This window comes from Felis catus, chromosome B3, assembly GCF_018350175.1.
Source record: "Felis catus isolate Fca126 chromosome B3, F.catus_Fca126_mat1.0, whole genome shotgun sequence".
Taxonomy (NCBI): domain Eukaryota; kingdom Metazoa; phylum Chordata; class Mammalia; order Carnivora; family Felidae; genus Felis; species Felis catus.
This window is the reverse complement of record NC_058373.1, coordinates 118,270,224-118,286,492: the sequence shown is the minus strand read 5'-3', so window position 1 is coordinate 118,286,492 and position 16,269 is coordinate 118,270,224. Positions and strand designations below refer to the sequence as shown.

The following is a 16,269-nucleotide window of genomic DNA, read 5'->3' as shown; positions in this document are numbered from 1 at the left end:
AGCGGTCAGCACAGAGCCCGACACGGGGCTCGAACTCACGGACAGTGAGATCGTGACCTGAGCCGAAGTCGGACGCTTAACCGACTGAGCCACCCAGGTGCCCCCCTATCGGACAAATTTAATCGGCAGTCCCGGCCTGAGGTCCCCAGCCCTAAGAGCCCCACCTACCCTGGACAGACCTCCTGCCACCACCCCTGCACCCTGGCTGAGGGCTGGCTCTGGGGCCCTACTGGCCTCAGGCAGAGCTAGCTACTGAGCACTTGGAATGTGACCAGAGTGACCGAGAAACTGACTTTTACGTTTATTCTAATTAGAATTAACTTAGTTTTACACTTAAAAACTGATGCTCGATTCACTTAGTGGAAAATGCTTCAGTATGTTTGGAACAACTTCAGTATGCGAGTCTACTCTTCCAACTGTACATTTTATGAAATCTAAATATAGATCAAGTATGCCAGTGAAATTTTAGCAACTGAATTAAGATATGCTGTCTGAGTGATGCACAGAATTTAGAAGATTTATTTTTTTTAATCTTGTGAAAAAAAGAATGTAAAATATCCTGCCATTTTTTATATTGCTTACATGTTAAAAATATTTAATTGGGTTAAATAAAACATTATTTAAAAAAAGGTTTTTAATGTTTATTTTTGAGGGGGAGAGACAGAGCGACAGAGCACAAGCAGGGGAGGGGCAGAGAGAGAGAGGGAGACACAGAATCCGAAGCAGGCTCCAGGCTCTGAGTTGTCGGCACAGAGCCCGATGCGGGGCTCGAACCCACGAACTACAAGATCATGACCTGAACCGAAGTCGAACGCTTAACCGACTGAGCCAGCCAGGCGCCCTGAACAAAACATTATTTAATATAAATTCACCTGTTTCTTCCTCCTTTCTTAAGTTTATTTATTTTGAGAGAGAGAGAGAGAGAGAGAGCGAGCAGGGGCGCAAAAGAGGGGGAGGAGCAAAGAGAGAGAGAACGGGAGAGAGACAGAATCCCAAGCAGGCTCTGCACCATCAGCGCAATGTGGGGCTCAAACTCATGAACTCTGATATCATGACCCGAGCTGAGATCAACAGTCAGACGCCCAACCAACTGTGCCACCCAGGCGCCCCTTCTTCCTACTTTTTAAATGCGATTCTTAGAACATTTTAAGTAACAGATGTGGCTTGCCCTCTATTTCTGCCAGCAAGTGCTGCTCTAGAAAGAGAAGGAGCACAGGCTTCCGCAGGACTCCCCTGGGCACACCAGTTAGCACCGCAGCGTTAGTAACGGTACCTACACCCCAGAAGCCACCTAAGTTCTAACTTCCCGCCCATCACGGACTTCTGTCGAGAAGTCAGGAGATGAGAAAACGTTCACACACCAAATGGCTGTAAGGGGGGGAAAGCATGCACAAAATCCCACACACAAAACAAGGAAACACACTCGATTCATCGCACTAACGCATGGGATCGAGGCAATCCCACTTGTCTATATGCTGCTTTCCTAATATCTTCCAATTTTCTACAACGAACACAGATTATTTTTATAAAGGTAGCAGTGAAGGTTATTTCTTTTGCACTTCAGCCTGGCCTGAAATGCTTTCTGTTTCCTTCCTTTCTACCTCTGTGAATGCCTCCCTGGGGCAGGCTCAGGGCCTCCTCTTCCAGGAAGGTGTCAGTGGTTCCAGGGGGCTGGACTCAGAGGAGCTGGAGGGCCCTCCTGCTCATGCACCACAAAGGCCAGGCCAGGCCGAGGCACCCCAGGAGCCTGGCCCAGGGGCCCCCCCACGGCCTCACCACCACTGCTTCCGACCCTTTGCTTATCAAGCTCTGTGTGTTCAGGCACGGTGCCAAGTTACCATCGTAAGAAAAGCACCCTTATTAACCCCATTGTACGGGTGGGCAAATTGAGAATCAGAGAGGAGAGGCACTCACCCAGAGCCACGTGGCTGGTCAGCAACAGAGAGTAGAGACTAAAACTCAGGTTAGCTGCTAACTCCAGACAACTTGCTCTTAGTCACCGTGGCAGGGGCCTCCCTTGGAGGTCTACCATCGTGGCTCACGGGGCCCTCACCACTAGCACGTCAGGGCCAAACACACCTTCCTACGGTACCAGGGGCCGCCACCCACACTCTCCTCCTCCCAGCTGAGCCCCAACCCACATTCTTCCTCAATATCCCGTCCTCACACCGAGCAAGTACCGGCCTCTGGGCCCTTTGTCCTGCAGCAACTCGTACCTGGGACATCTTTCCCGGTCAGGATGGGGGGGAGGGGAAGGGGAAGACAAGGGCAGGAGCAGTGTGTGAGGACAAGCTCTCCTGGACCACCTCCCTCCTCTGTACTCAATCACGCAGTCATTCGATGATAAACATTTACCGAGTACCCACCTCGTGCTAAGTTCTGGGGGGGGGGAACCAGAACTAAGTTCTGGGGTGGGGGGAACTTAAGGAAGCCAGTAGGCCTGACAAGCTGTATGCAATCACTGCGGCACAAGGAAATAATCCCAAGAGTGACGGCAGTTACGTGGGCTTTGGGGGGTGGGATGGGGACACGGCCTCAGATGGGGAAACCGGGCTGATCACGGGGCTGCACAGAGTTAGAGGCTGTGGGCGGCAAAGCCTTCAGCAGACAGAGACGCAGGAGCCCCACCGGTGCCCGGGTGGCACTTAGGAAGCGCTGGCTGGTTCGTGGTGGGGAAAGAGGTCAGGCCAGGCACACTCCACACCCCCTCCACCCCCACCCCGTCCTCACCTGGAGGAAGGTGGCAGGGCTGTGTGTTACAGGGCTCCACCTCCCCAGGCTTGGACTGCGCCAGGCTCCCACAGCGGCTGGGCGGCCCGAGGGCACAGACGACCTGGCGACGCCGAGTGCCCGAGCTGCAGCTCTTGGAGCACTGGGGCCCGTGGGGTAGGCGTGCAAACAGAAGGAGAGAGACCCTGAGGCTGGGGGTCCCCACAAGGAAGGGAGGGGGAACACGCCCGGTAATGCAGGTCAGACCCAAGCATGGTCAAGTGTCCGGCCACCTGTCAGAGACCCAAGGGGCCGGGATTGGGCAGCAGCCATGGAAGGGAAGGAGGCAAGTGCTCACTAGACCCCAGGCGCCCACATGCCAGGCCTGGTCGCTGACGGGGGGACAGTCTTCATGCGCGCAGGGCTCAGAGACGGGGGGGCGGTCCTCCAAGGGGCACGCTGTCGCCTGGAGCAGAGACCCCTCGTCGCCCCGGCAAGTGACACTCCGCTTCCGGATCCCGGCACCACAGCTGACAGAACACTGTAAGGACCAGGCTGTCAGCAGGAGCTCGTCCTCGCCCGGAGGAGCCACGCCAGGGCAGACAGCTGGAGGCGCACCTGCCGGGCACGGAGGGCGGACAGCACTCTACTGCCCACGTCCGGTTCCCGGGCTCAGGGAGGCTGAGTCACTCTTCTGAGGCCACACAGCCTACACCAGGGCTGCTGACACCAAGCTTAGGTACATTTTCCACATCCCCTCGTTCGAGAGTTGGACATATATACGTGCCAGAAGCAGCTGACCAGCAGCCCCAGACAGTGCCAGCTCCTCCCTCATCCCCAAACAACGGGCTCAGCTGCTTCTTCGTGCCAAGGCAAAGCCTTTCCCACCCTGCCTGGGATCCTGGAGAAGGAGGAAGAGTCCAAGAAGCTCCTCCTAGCCCCCACCTTGGCCACAGCTCCCAAGACCGCCTGGCAGGTCACTTTACCTCCCCGGATCTATTTCCCCAGCAGAGGAGAAGGCTCCCAGTCAGACTCTGCTGCCGCCCAGGCCCCCAAGGCCCAGCACCTGATTTCCTCCCCTCCCTCCACCCCCACCCCGGCCCCTTCTAGGCAGGGGCCTCACCTCTCCCCAGGGCTCCGCGCTCCAGGATGCACAGCGCTGCAGGTTGCAAGGCCGCACAGTGGGGGGCTTCCCGGGCAGGCCTGCACACCCGGCCTCCTCAGTGGCCTCCTGGACGCCGGCCCCATCGGACAAGACGCAGTAGACAGAGCGGGACTGGGAGCCGCCGCCACAGGAGGCTGAGCAGGGCGACCAGGGCCCCGTCTTCCAGCTGGCAGGGAGCAGGAATCCGGTCAGGCTGGCCCAGCAGCAGGAGCCGGAGCCCAGGCCCAAGCTGGCACCGGCTGTCACACGCAGAGTGGACTGGGGATCCCCCAACCCGGCCCCAATCTAGGCCTGACAGGTGCAGGGGGGAGGGGAGGCAGAAAGCTCTGCACCAAAGGCCAAGCCCTCCACTTGCCATCTCCCACCACCGAGCACTGGTCCCTACAGCACGGAGCCTAGCTGCCCGTTTTAGCTTTCCTGTCCTCACTCGATCCCCCTTTCTCCTTCTCACCAGGTGCCCTGTCGTCCCCAGCCAGACTCCATTGCCACTGCATCTGACCTTAACTGGGGCATCTCCCAGAGGGGTCGTGCTCACCCACTCGTGGAGTGGTACCGCCCGGCCCTGTGGCACAAGGACCAGAGGATAGGGCAGCCCCGAGTGCCCCATGCAAAGCCAAGCCCACCACCATCCCGAGAGGCCAGCTGCCACCAAGGCCATGAGAGTGGAAGGACTGCACCAACGTGGCAGGGAGCCTGTGGCCTGCAGATTACCTGTTCCTGCAGGCACGCTGGGCCCCAGCAAGGTGCCATGCTCTGGGCTGGTGCAGGTAAGAGGTCCTTGGTGCGTGAACAAAGGCATGGCTGATGCCCACAGGCCCTCTGGCCCGATCGCTGGCCCACTTCTTGGCATCTGCCAAGTCCCCTGCTGGCTCAGACAGGGCCTCCAGTACCTTTCCCCACTCTCCCACCACCGGCCTGGACATTCTGAGCACTGGGCACACATGAATGGACAGAACAGCCCTGGATCTCATGCCCGTGCCCCTCTACTGCTTTCCCCCCGTGGCAGCTGCCTCTGCCCCCCTCTGGCCACAGCTGTAGGGAGACCTGGACTAACCCAACTGTTTGCTCAAGTGGCCTAGAGACCACACTGCCTTCCTATCCAAGGGCCCGGGCCCCACCATGGGAGGAGGGGGCTGGCAGAGGCCTCACCGCTTGGTCTGCGGACAGGGGTGAGTGCTGCAGGGGCGGTGGTCAGTCGGCCGCAGCTGGGGCTGGCACATGTGGTCAGGGTAGACCTCGTTGTCAGTGGTGCAGAACACTGGGCGGGACTGGTGACCTGTAGAGGCCCGGCCATCGTGGGCGGGGGGGGGGGTCAGTCAGCCTCCACCAAACGCATTCTCTGGGCTGGGCATCATTCTGGACACACCCCAAGTGTCATCTTGATTCTCAGCTGACCCCCTGGGATATGTGCCATCATCATCTCCAATTTACAGATGAGGAAACTGAGGTTTGAGGAGTATGATCTGCTGGTGATGGAACCCTACCACGATGCATGGTCATCGGCTCCGAGCCCAGCCTCCGCTGCCACCTTGGGGAAGCCTTCTTTGGTTCTCTTAGCTTAGAAGGGGGGGGACCCTTCATGGAGTCCCCAACCCCTGGGTTTCCTCCAGGTGACCCCCAAGACATGCAAATGTCCCACGTACATGTCCGTCTCCCCGGGGCTGCCCTCACCTCCACCGCACTCGGTGCTGCAGTCACTCCACGAGCCGTGGCTCCAGTGGAAGCCGGGCCGGGGGCTGCCCAGGGGCAGGTGGTACTCGTAGCTCACGCCTGGATTGGGCTCCTGGCTGAGGAGCTGTGCGGGAGGGTCCTCACTGAGGCCTGCCCCCAGTGGGATCCCTCTTCATCAGCAGGACAGTGGCCCCCACCTCGCCTCTCGGGGAGCAGATGGCCCCGCTCCCTGGCAGCCCCTCACCTCAATGACTAGGGGCTCTGAGGTGGGGCCACGAGCCAGGAGCCGCTCAGGCGCCAGGTCCCCCTCGGCCCCTCGCTCATAGTGCAGGACGGTGCTGGCCACAGGCAGGGCCCAGGCACCCCCGATGGTCCAGTGCCCGTTGAGGTAGTATTCGCCACGGATGCTCTTCACCGCTGTGCAGAGGTGAGCCGCCCGGTCAGCAGCTGGGGCAGGACCCACCGCCCTGCCACAGCCCAGACTCGCCCCGGACCACTCACCCAGGAAATTCCTGCTGGCGGCCGCCTCCTCCACCCGGATGCTGGTAGCCCCCGAGGGAATTATGAGGATCTGGTTGTAGCCTGCAGGGGCAAGGATACTCTGGGCCCACCCATGCCCCGGCAGCACAGACGGGGTCAGGGACAGGCAGGGCTGGGCAGCTTGGGGAAGAGTCCTCCAGAAGGGAAAGTGGCCCCGCAAAGGTGAGAAGGGTCGGCAGGCTTGGGCACCCAAACTGACTGGGGATTTGGGGGGAGGGAGGAGGAAATGGGGACCGTGGGGGAGGGTTGAGCAGGGGCATCCAGCTGGTGGCAGTGTGAGATCACACTTGCCAGATTGGACCCTCCCAGTGCCATGAGGGTTACTCGGATGGAATGGAAGGCAGGAGAGGAAGGGACAGGCAACACACCCTCGTCTCAACGGCCTGTGGGCCCCTAGAGAACCCCCACCTCTGCTGAGGTCATTGGCATCAAAGGTGCCTGTGACGGGGTAGCAGGTGGTGCCGTCACCCCCACACTGCAGACACTTGTCCTCCTCCTTTGATGAGTCTAGGTTGTGGTCACAGCCAACGGCCTACCGGGCAGAGGAGGAGATGAAAAAGACCAGGGGGAGTCACAGATACACCAGGATCCAAATGCTGGTCGCTGGTCAGATCAGGGAAGAGCAGTGAGTACTCATCAGCCATTGAGGCCGAGTAAGCATTGGATGTAGCCTGTGGCCGGCCATCTACCTCTTCTGCCGGCTCAGCACCCGTCTCCCCTCCTCTGGCAACAACACCTCATTTCCCACAGTGTGGACAGAGCCCCCCAGCGGTGGGTGTGGGCAAATCAGCAGGTTCTACGCCTTGCTCAAAGAGAGTGGTTCACGGGACGCCCCGAGCCAAGACAAATCAGAGGGAGCCCCAGCTCACTGGAACTCCTGGAAAGAGGGCACCCTCTCCAGCCAGAGCTTGGAGCTGCTGGTGGCCACGTACACACCTCACGTTTCCAGCAATCTCATCCAGGCACCTGAAGTCGCCAGCCCATCCCCCGATGGCTCCCCCCCACCCTTTGTCAGTTTTAGTTGGGCTTCTGTAACTTGCCACCCAGAGGGTTGCTCTTATCCCGGTGCTCAAGTTTTCAAAGGGCAAAGTTAAAAGGTCCTAGGGCATCTACAATGCAAAGACACCTTAGAAGCTGGTCATGGTAAGACATCAAGCTCATGAGAGCCACTGGCCCTGCTGGCGTGGGGCAGGGGACATCCTTCAATAAGCCCAAGGCCAGGATGGGCAGCATGGGGGGAGGCAGGGAGCAGGTGGGAGGTGGGCAGAGGCGCAACTCACCCGGCAGCTGCCCTCCACACATACGTCCCGTTTGCCAGGCTCGCAGGGCGTCCCGTCCACGACAGCCTCCCTGTGCTTGTAGTAGAAGTTCTCCCCCTTGGGAATGCAGTTCAGTTCACACTTGTTCGGGGCTGAGCAGGCAAAGGGAAAAGCTGAGACCCCGGGCAAGCACCAAGTCCTACCCTAGGAACAGGGAAGCATGGGCAGGGGCCAGAATCACACAGATGGCAGAGAGAGAAAGCCCTTGCAGCAGTTCCCCCAGTGGCTCAGAACCCCGCCCCACCCCAGGGAGAAGGGACGGCCACAAAACTGCTGCATTCCTGGGGATCAAGTTGAAGAAAAACCCCAAGATAAAAAGCCAGCCACTTGAAGAGGTCTACCTCATCCTTATAGACAAGCCCATGGGTTAACAGTCAGCTATTCTAAGGAAATTATTCATAGAATACTATGCACGTTGACTTTGCTATAAAGAATTACAAGGACTAGGGGCGCCTGGGTGGCGCAGTCGGTTAAGCGTCCGACTTCAGCCAGGTCACAATCTCGCGGTCCGGGAGTTCGAGCCCCGCGTGGGGCTCTGGGCTGATGGCTCAGAGCCTGGAGCTTGCTTCCAATTCTGTGTCTCCCTCTCTCTCTGCCCCTTCCCCGTTCATGCTCTGTCTCTCTCTGTCCCAAAAATAAATAAACGTTGAAAAAAACATTAAAAAAAAAAAAGAATTACAAGGACTATGCGGTAACGTGCGAAGATGCTTATAACACACGATGCAAAATGGTGCTATGTAATAATTATAAATGCGTAAATGTATACAGAGAAAATAATGTGAAAAATGCTAAAATGGAATGTTAGACCAATCCTGTGAAACACCAAAGAAGGCATCCCTTGCATGACCCTTTCTAACCTTTCCTCTGTGTTCCAATTTTTTTCTTTTTAAAAATTTTTGTAAACATTTGAGAGAGACACAGAGGGAGACAGAGAATCCCAAGCAGGCTCCACGCTGTCAGCACAGAGTCTGCTGCAAGGCTCGAACTCACAAACCGCAAGCCCACAGCCTGAGCTGAAATCAAGAGTTGGACGCTTAACCGACTGAGCCACCCAGGTGCCCCCTTATTTTTCTATAATACGGATACATTTAAATTATCCAGGCAGAGCAAAGAATGTCAACAGGCTCCCCTGGGGCCACTCCTCTAGCCAAGACCCTCTTCCCCATCCCTTGGTACACACAGGATATAAACGCTCATTGATTCGGAATCCAGAGTACCATACTTCCCAGGAGTCATTTGCAATGGGCAGTGAAAACTAACACTCAGCATTAGCCTAAGGAATCTTCTGACGCCTCTAAAATGTTTTAATTACCTACAAGTGTTTTTTCTGAAACCGTATTGCTCTAAAAATTAACCACTCTCCCCAAAGCTCTTCAGAGCAAGCCCTTGGGGGCCAGAGATCCTGAGTAAATGGACTCTTGCCATACCAAGCCCCTTGCAGCCCCAGCCTGCAGTTGGCCCAAACATGGACCCACCCTACCAGCCCTCCTCCTCCCCAAGGCTTCTGTGCACCTTGAGGACCTCTGTGCACCATGAGGAATACTTCTGGAGCAGGCCAAACAAAGCCGCGCTTCACATGGCAAGGACGTGGCCTTCATGGCTTTGTTTGAAAAACAGAGATGGAGGGGCGCCTGGGTGGCGCAGTCGGTTAAGCGTCCGACTTCGGCCAGGTCACGATCTCGCGGTCCGTGAGTTCGAGCCCCGCGTCGGGCTCTGGGCTGATGGCTCAGAGCCTGGAGCCTGTTTCCGATTCTGTGTCTCCCTCTCTCTCTGCCCCTCCCCCGTTCATGCTCTGTCTCTCTCTGTCCCAAAAAAATAAATAAACGTTGAAAAACAGAGATGGAAAAAAGGATGGAGAGACCTCAAAATGACCCCGGCTGCTGTGCTGCAGTGGGCACACGCCAGGAGAACGGTGGCACCGTAAGGTTGTTGTTGTTGTTTAATGTATTCGACAGAGCGTCTGTAAAATGGTGGTAGGAATTGTGTGATGGAAGATCAATGTACGGAGGAGATCCCAAACAGGCGGGGCGCAGTGCAGAGCAAGGCGGGGTGCAGCAGCAGGGGCCCCGGTGCGGAGGACCGCCACTCACCCCCGTAGTAGGGCAGCCATTTGTAACGCTTTCCCTGGAAGTCCTGGCCGTCGAACTGGGCACACTGCTCGGCCCGGAAGTCCCTGGCACCGGTGGGGCAGCTCTGCGGGGGGGGGGCCAGCAGGGAAGGGAGGGGCAGGTGGGCGCTTCCTCCCCCCCCCCCCCCGACCCCACACCTCCTTGCTGCTTGGTGCAGCTCCAGAGCACCTCCTTGCTGGGGCTTTGGACTGCTGGAGGGGAGGCTGTCATTTGCGGTGTGGGGTGAGGAAGGGGCTTCCCGCAGCCCAGGCTGTGCACCAGTGGGAGGACGCCCCGGGGACTGGGAGGTCAGCCGGGTAGGGGGGTCCCAGAGCTTTACCTCAGTGTGGCAAGAACGGTGGCTCCGGACAGGGCCCACGCAGCTGGAGCCTCCGTCTGTCCTGAGGATGAGAACGCACCGCACCGGGAAGGCCGGACCCCGCCAACCAACACCCCCTCCTCCTCCTGGGGCTCCCCCGCAGGCCCCGCTGGACAGAGGAGGGATGCCTGTGCACGCACAGGTTCCCCCAGGTAGGTGTAATGAGCCCCGAGTTTATACTTGGAAGAAGCTGGACTCAGCAGCCTATTCTGGACTTTCTCTAACTCAGGGCTACTTGGCCTCATAAAGCAGATTTCCAAAGAAGACCCCAATTCTGCCTTTGGAGATAAAATAAGACGGAATATATGCACATCTGGTAAGGTTTTTCTGCCATTTAAGGTGTATATGAGCATAAGGTGCTTAGAATAATAGCTCATGTCTCTCTTCCTCTTCACGCAAGGTTCTCAGGAAGAGTGAGGTAACCCACCAACAGGCAAAGGGTCACCCCCTTGTTTTGTGCCCCACCCGCCATGGCACCTATCAGAGCGCAGGGCACATAGGCGCTTGATCCCTCACTTATTAAAGCGGGAGACACGTATACTTAAAGAGGCTGCCGGTGGAGAAAATGCACAGGTTAGCAATTGTTGAAGATCGTTCAGTAATTCACCAAGAATTTACGACACCTGCCACCGGAAGCATTAGGAACTAGAGACTCGGGCACGTGAGGCAGGCCTGTCTCTAGTTCCCCTGAAATCAGGTTGATTGTTGGAATCAGAGTGTACGTATGTGGGAAATGGACTTGATTCCAAATATTCCACCGATGCTGCTCCCAGGACAAACCTATTGCTCAGGACCAGCGGACTCCCCGACCAGCCTGCCCCCTGCCCTCTTCTAACAGGCTGGCCCCGGCCAGCCTCCCCTACCTCTGGGAGTAGCAGGGGCGCTCCCGGAAGCTGATGCCCCCTCCGCAGGTCCGGCTGCAGGGGCCCCAGCTGCCCCAGGGGCCCCAGAGGTCACTCTGCCGCCTCACCTTGGGAGCCTGGAGGAAAAGACACGCAGAGGAGTGTGAGTCACTCAGCCCCCCACAAGGGCACTGGGGCTCCCCAGAGGACCCTTGCCTAAAAACATTCCCCGATCTCACCTTGGGAGCCAGGCCCTTCAAGGACTCGGCAAGAACACCAGGCACCCCGAACATTCATTTACAGAACTCGCCGGCTTTCACCATAAGGGGCCAAAAGCCCTACTGCAAGCAGGCCCTGGCCTCCTGTGCCCAGCACCCACGAAGCAGACATCCACTTGCCCGGCAGATGGGAGGGAGGGACCAAGCCTGCCAGATCTTAGAGCCGGGCTACCTACCCCTCCACACTGTCTCCCCGAGGAACGAAAGCACATTTGGCTTCAGCCACGGGCAGCACAGGCATGTTTTGTTTCTCTATAATTACTCAAACCACAAGCTGATGGTGTGGAGCCAGAATAAGCGGGTCCAGCCCGTCCTCCTGCTGGCCTGTCCTCACCTGCTCCTGCTCTCAGTACCCAGTCTCTCCTGCTCTGACTTCCTCCTCCCAGGGCAACTCAGGGGCCCCCTTTCCTGCTGCGCTCTTCCCAGGGCTGTGCTGTGCCGTGCAGGGGTGGGGGTGAGAGAAGGTGTGAGTGGGTGGAAACAGAGACAGAGGAAACCACTCCTGACCAGCCTGGGGTTGGCAGGCAGTGACTGGGCGTGATGGCCAGGGTGCATATCCGCTTTATTCATCCCCAACCCCTGTCAGCACTGAGAAGAGCCAAGAAGCACTCGGGGACCCCGTGGTGGCTCTGCCCTTGGCTGAGGCCAGAAATAGGAGGCAGCTGAGCTGGGTGCGTGCAGTGGAGGGGCGGAGGAGAGTTCTAGGCCCCACCTGAGCTCACATGGTGTGGGGAGGAGGAGGCAGGAAAAGGTTGCTCAGGTGTTCCTAAGACAGAAAGCACCTAATAGGACCCAGGTCGTTTTGTGCACCTTGACTCACTTCACCTGCACAGGAACCTGAGGGTGGGTATTATAACCCCCAATTAAAGGGAATCTAAGGCCTGATGATTTGGTTACGGTCACACAATTGTTAGGGGGTGGCTCTGGGTTTCCTCCTGGGGCCTTGACTCTGACAACATAGCCCCTCCACCTGGGCGATGATGGCTTCATGCCCAGGCACCAGAGAAAGCCTGTGCCAAGGATCTCATGGTGTGACATTTAGGGAGCAAGGACCATGGAGTGGCAGAGGTGGCCGTGGGCAGGTGGCCTCTAGCCCACCCATCACTCTGTGGCCCATGCTGCCTGGCCCTACCCCTTCTCATCCTTGACTCACACTCTACAGAGGCGGCATTTCCCCTCCTTCCCCAGGGACTGCCTGTCTCACAGACGGTGGACAGGGATGTGGGGGTCCCCCTAGCAAAGAGCTCTCCAGGGGCAGGATGGGACCTGGCTGCTTCCGTGCCTTCCACCCAGTCAATGTCAGCAGAAGCTTGGCAGGAGCAGCTCCCAGGACCAAGCCCAGCTCTGTGGCCCCTCCTCTCCTGGAGGTTTGTCCTGCCATCTAGAAGATTTTTCATATAACCTCAGGCCCCCAGGTTTGCTCTCCAGGAAGCTGTTCTTCGGGCCCTATTAACAAAACAGCTACACTGATCACCAGTGGGCTCCCGTGTCCTCTAAATTTGCACTAATGCAGTATCCATGAGCCTCGTGTGGCTATTTAAGTTAATTAAAGAAATCAAATCAAAGAAAAAACAGTTCTTCAGCTGCACTAGCCACATGTCATGTGCTCGGTAGCCACGTGTAGCCACTCGGTAACCAAGTGTCTATCTTACGGGACAGCACAGATTCAGGACGTTGATCATCTCAGAGAGGTCTGCTGGCCATCCTTGCCCTGGATGCCAGCCCCCAGCAAGGAGGAATGACCGGCACCCACAAACCTCGAAGCACAAACAGTCAAGCTGAGGGGCAGCCCGCTTTGTCCCAGGCAGACTGCAGATGGGATGAGCCATCTAGCCTGCGTCTTGGCTTGTGCCAGCACAGCCCCCTCCGCTTCCTTCCTCCCTGGAAGACTACTGGGTGGGGGGAGGGCAGTGGCAAGTTGCCATTCCTGCAAACTGCACCCTGCAGCCTGGCGGGCAGCTCCGGGCACCTTGACTAGACCCCTTCAAGGTGCCATCCGCTTTTAAAGGAACTTTATTGTTTTTGGCCTTCCCCGCAGGGACAGGGCTCTGAGCTGCGGTGGGGTGGCTCCTCCCTGGTCCTAAACCCTGGGGAATTCCCCATCCCCCATTCCCTGCTCCCAAGCTGGGAGCCTGGCCAGGTAGGGCCGCACTCACCGAGGACCCAGGGGCCGGGGCCAGCAGCAGGGGCACGAGCAGGAACATCCGGATCTCGGCCTGCATCTCAGCCTGTGGGAGAGGCCGGGGTGGGCAGGGCAGGGATCAGGACCGGTCAGTGGGTGGGCAGGGGTGCATCCCTCCCTCCCCGTTGCCCACAGGTGACCAGAGAGCCACAGGGGGACCAGAGGGAAGGCCATGGGGCTCAGTGGCGCTCATGTCGGCAGGGAGGGGTGGGGTAGAAGTGGAGAAGGCCTACTACTGGCTTCTAAAAGTCCAAGAGTATCTTCTTTCACGATTCAAAGGGGAAAAAAAGAGGGCAATTAAAAATACTTCTCGTTGAGGGGCATCTGGGTGGCCCGGTGGGCTGAGTGTCAGACTCTTGGTTTCCACTCCGGTCAAGACATGGTGGTTCGTGAGATGGAGCCCCCACGTAGGGCTCTGTGGTGACAGCGCAGAGCCTGCTTGGGATTCTCTCTCTCTCCCTCTCTCCCTCTCTCTCTGGCTCCCCCCTGCTCACATCATCTCTCTCTCAAAATAAATAAATAAGCGTTGAAAAAAATACTTCTTGTTGAAAGACCGGTTCAGAATCAAAGCAATCAGCCTATTTTTAATTTAGCAAGAGGTTGCTTTTTAAATTTTTGTTTTTTTTTTTTTTTTTTTGAGAGAGAGCGTGAGAATGAGTGGGGGAGGGGCAGAGAGAGGAGAGAAAGAATCCCAAGCAGGCTCCACGCTCTCAGCTCGCAGAGCCCAAGCAGGGCTCTATCTCAAGAACCCCGAGATCATGACCAGAGCAGAAGTCAAGAGTTGCACGCTGCACCGACTGGGCCACCCAGGCGCCCCAAGAGATTGCTTTTTAAAAATCCATTACAGGGATGCCTGGGTGACTCAGTTAAGCATCCAACTTCAGCTCAGGTCATGATCTCCAGGTTTGTGGGTTCAAGCCCCGCGTCGGGCTCTGTGCCAACAGCTCAGAGCCTGGAGCTTGCTTCAGATTCTGTCTCCCTCACTCTCTGCCCCTGTCCCACTCATGCTCTGTCTCTCTCTCTCTCTCTCTCTCTCTCTCTCTCTCTCTCTCTCTCTCTCTCTCTCAAAAATAAATAAACATTAAAAAAAATTTTGTTTAATCCATCACACCAGTTGTTTCTAAAACTTGTTAATATAGGGGCGCCTGGCTGGCTCAGTGGGTGGAGCATGCGACTCTTCATGAGAGGGTTGTGAGTCTGAGCCCCACGGTTAGGTGTAGAGATTACTTAAAAATAAAATCTTAAAAATATATATATATATATACAATTTTTTTAAAGAAATTCTCTGGGGGCGCCTGGATGGCCCAGTCAGTTAAGCACCCAACGTGGGCTCAAGTCATGATCTCCAGGTTTGAGTTCAAGCCCCAAAGAATCAGGCTATGAGCACAGAGCCCACTTCTCATCCTCTGTCTACCTTTCTCTTCCCCTCCCCCGCTCAGGCGAAGGCAGCGCACTCTCTTTTTTAAATGTTTTTTTTTTTTTTAACGTTTATTTATTTTTGAGACAGAGAGAGACAGAGCATGAACGGGGGAGGGTCAGAGAGAGGGAGACACAGGATCTGAAACAGGCTCCAGGCTCTGAGCTGTCAGCACAGAGCCTGACGCGGGGCTCGAACTCCCGGACCGCGAGATCATGACCTGAGCCGAAGTCGGCCGCTCAACCGACTGAGCCACCCAGGCGCCCCAACGCACTCTCTTTCAAAAATAAACATTTTTAAAAGTTGCATTTAAAAAACTCTCCCAAGATGCTTTTAAAGCTCAAATGCTTTAAAAATGTCAATTGTAACCCTACTGTAAACCCAAGTCAGCATTTCTCTGCACAAGAAAGTCACCACAAGTAGACCCCAGTGTGGTGTGTGTGTTCAGTCTGTGCACTGTACCAAAGAATGACATAAGCAATTTGCTCCTTCAGTACAAAACAGCAAGCGAGTACTGACTTGTAAGTTCAAATTTACAAATCTGTAATTCTACCGATGTTCTAATTTTTTTTTTTTTTTTAGCATAAAATGACTTCATTTTACAAGGACAAAACAGAGCACACACAAGCCAAGTTCAGCAAAATTTAACCTGGCACGTTTAGCGACGTACATGCTTCGTTAATTTAGCACAAACACTGATTCATTTGGTCGTTATTTTCACAGTCAAATCAGAGGTTCCCGGGGCTTGCAGGCGGGGGGGCGGGGAGGACGGCCTTCTCTCCCCACACCCCACCGCCCAGGACGACCTCTGCTCTGCGCACCCCGCCCGCCCCGCAGCTCCTGTAACAGCACCGTCCTGTTCTAGGGCTCCTGCCAAGATGAGTGTTGGGGAGATGCTTCTCTAAAGCCGGCTGCCTTAAGGGGCGGAGGTGAGCAGAGCCAAGGGAGAGACGGAAGGACAGAAGAAAGACCAGACTTAAAATTGCTACTAGGTACCACCACCACGGCTGCAGTGACACTAGATCAAGGCCCACATATGCAATCCCAGGGTCCTGGAAAGCCTGGAAGGCTATTTCAATTCACTTGGGAGAAAAACGCAAGAAAGACCAGCCCTGGGTCTTGGGCACCGGACTACTCTGCGGGGCTCCCCCAACTGCCCGAGGGCAGGGCCCGCTGCGCACCCGCCCGACAGTGGGGGCTCCTTTCACACCGTGTCCCCGAGGAACGCGTTGGTGCCGGACCTGGGCCGAAGCGGAGGCCAAGCCCGTCTGCTCCTCCTCGCGGGGGCTGGCCCGCGACCCGTACTTGGGGTCCCTGCGCGCCAGGCGCCACGTGTCCGCAGGGTCCCCAGCGGCTGCGGAGACGCCCGAGGCCGGTGCGACACCCTTCCCCGTCTGCCTCCCACGCAAGAATCTTCCCCACGTCGGTCACGAGGAGGCGCCCGCGGTCCGCAGTCCCGGCCCGGGGACGTGCCCGCGCCCCCCACCCGCCCGCCCGGGAACGCGCGGGCGCAGACCCCCCAAAGTGGAAAGGTGACCTTCCCACGCGGGGCGCCAGGGCCACCGGGCACGTGCTGGCCCTGACGGCACCTCCGGGAGGGGCACGCTCGGTCTCCTGGGCCCGGCGCCTGGGAGGCGCGGCAAAGGCGTCCCACCGAGG

At 57.1% G+C, this 16,269-nt stretch overlaps 1 protein-coding gene across 12 annotated transcripts in view; it reads right to left on the bottom strand.

Moving 5' to 3' along the window:
• The window catches only part of PAPLN (papilin, proteoglycan like sulfated glycoprotein), a 37,557-nt gene that overhangs the window by 18,322 nt on the left and 2,966 nt on the right, over positions 1-16,269 (bottom strand). For 7 of the 12 annotated variants that reach the window (XM_045060183.1, XM_045060185.1, XM_045060180.1 and 4 more), the window contains exons 2-15: positions 13,168-13,239; positions 10,755-10,870; positions 9,853-9,913; positions 9,495-9,597; positions 7,366-7,496; positions 6,494-6,617; positions 6,047-6,127; positions 5,790-5,962; positions 5,546-5,669; positions 5,024-5,150; positions 4,586-4,651; positions 3,833-4,040; positions 3,068-3,250; positions 2,731-2,872 (exon numbers count right to left, since the gene is read on the bottom strand). In XM_045060183.1, the coding sequence (XP_044916118.1) occupies positions 2,731-2,872; positions 3,068-3,250; positions 3,833-4,040; positions 4,586-4,651; positions 5,024-5,150; positions 5,546-5,669; positions 5,790-5,962; positions 6,047-6,127; positions 6,494-6,617; positions 7,366-7,496; positions 9,495-9,597; positions 9,853-9,913; positions 10,755-10,870; positions 13,168-13,233 (1,705 nt within the window). In that variant the 5' untranslated portion in view covers positions 13,234-13,239. Of the gene's footprint in view, positions 1-2,730; positions 2,873-3,067; positions 3,251-3,832; positions 4,041-4,585; positions 4,652-5,023; positions 5,151-5,545; positions 5,670-5,789; positions 5,963-6,046; positions 6,128-6,493; positions 6,618-7,365; positions 7,497-8,916; positions 9,115-9,494; positions 9,598-9,852; positions 9,914-10,754; positions 10,871-10,972; positions 12,387-13,167; positions 13,240-15,851; positions 16,073-16,269 lie in introns of those variants that run through there. The other 5 variants (XM_045060181.1, XM_023255812.2, XM_045060184.1 and 2 more) reach the window with 4 other exon arrangements.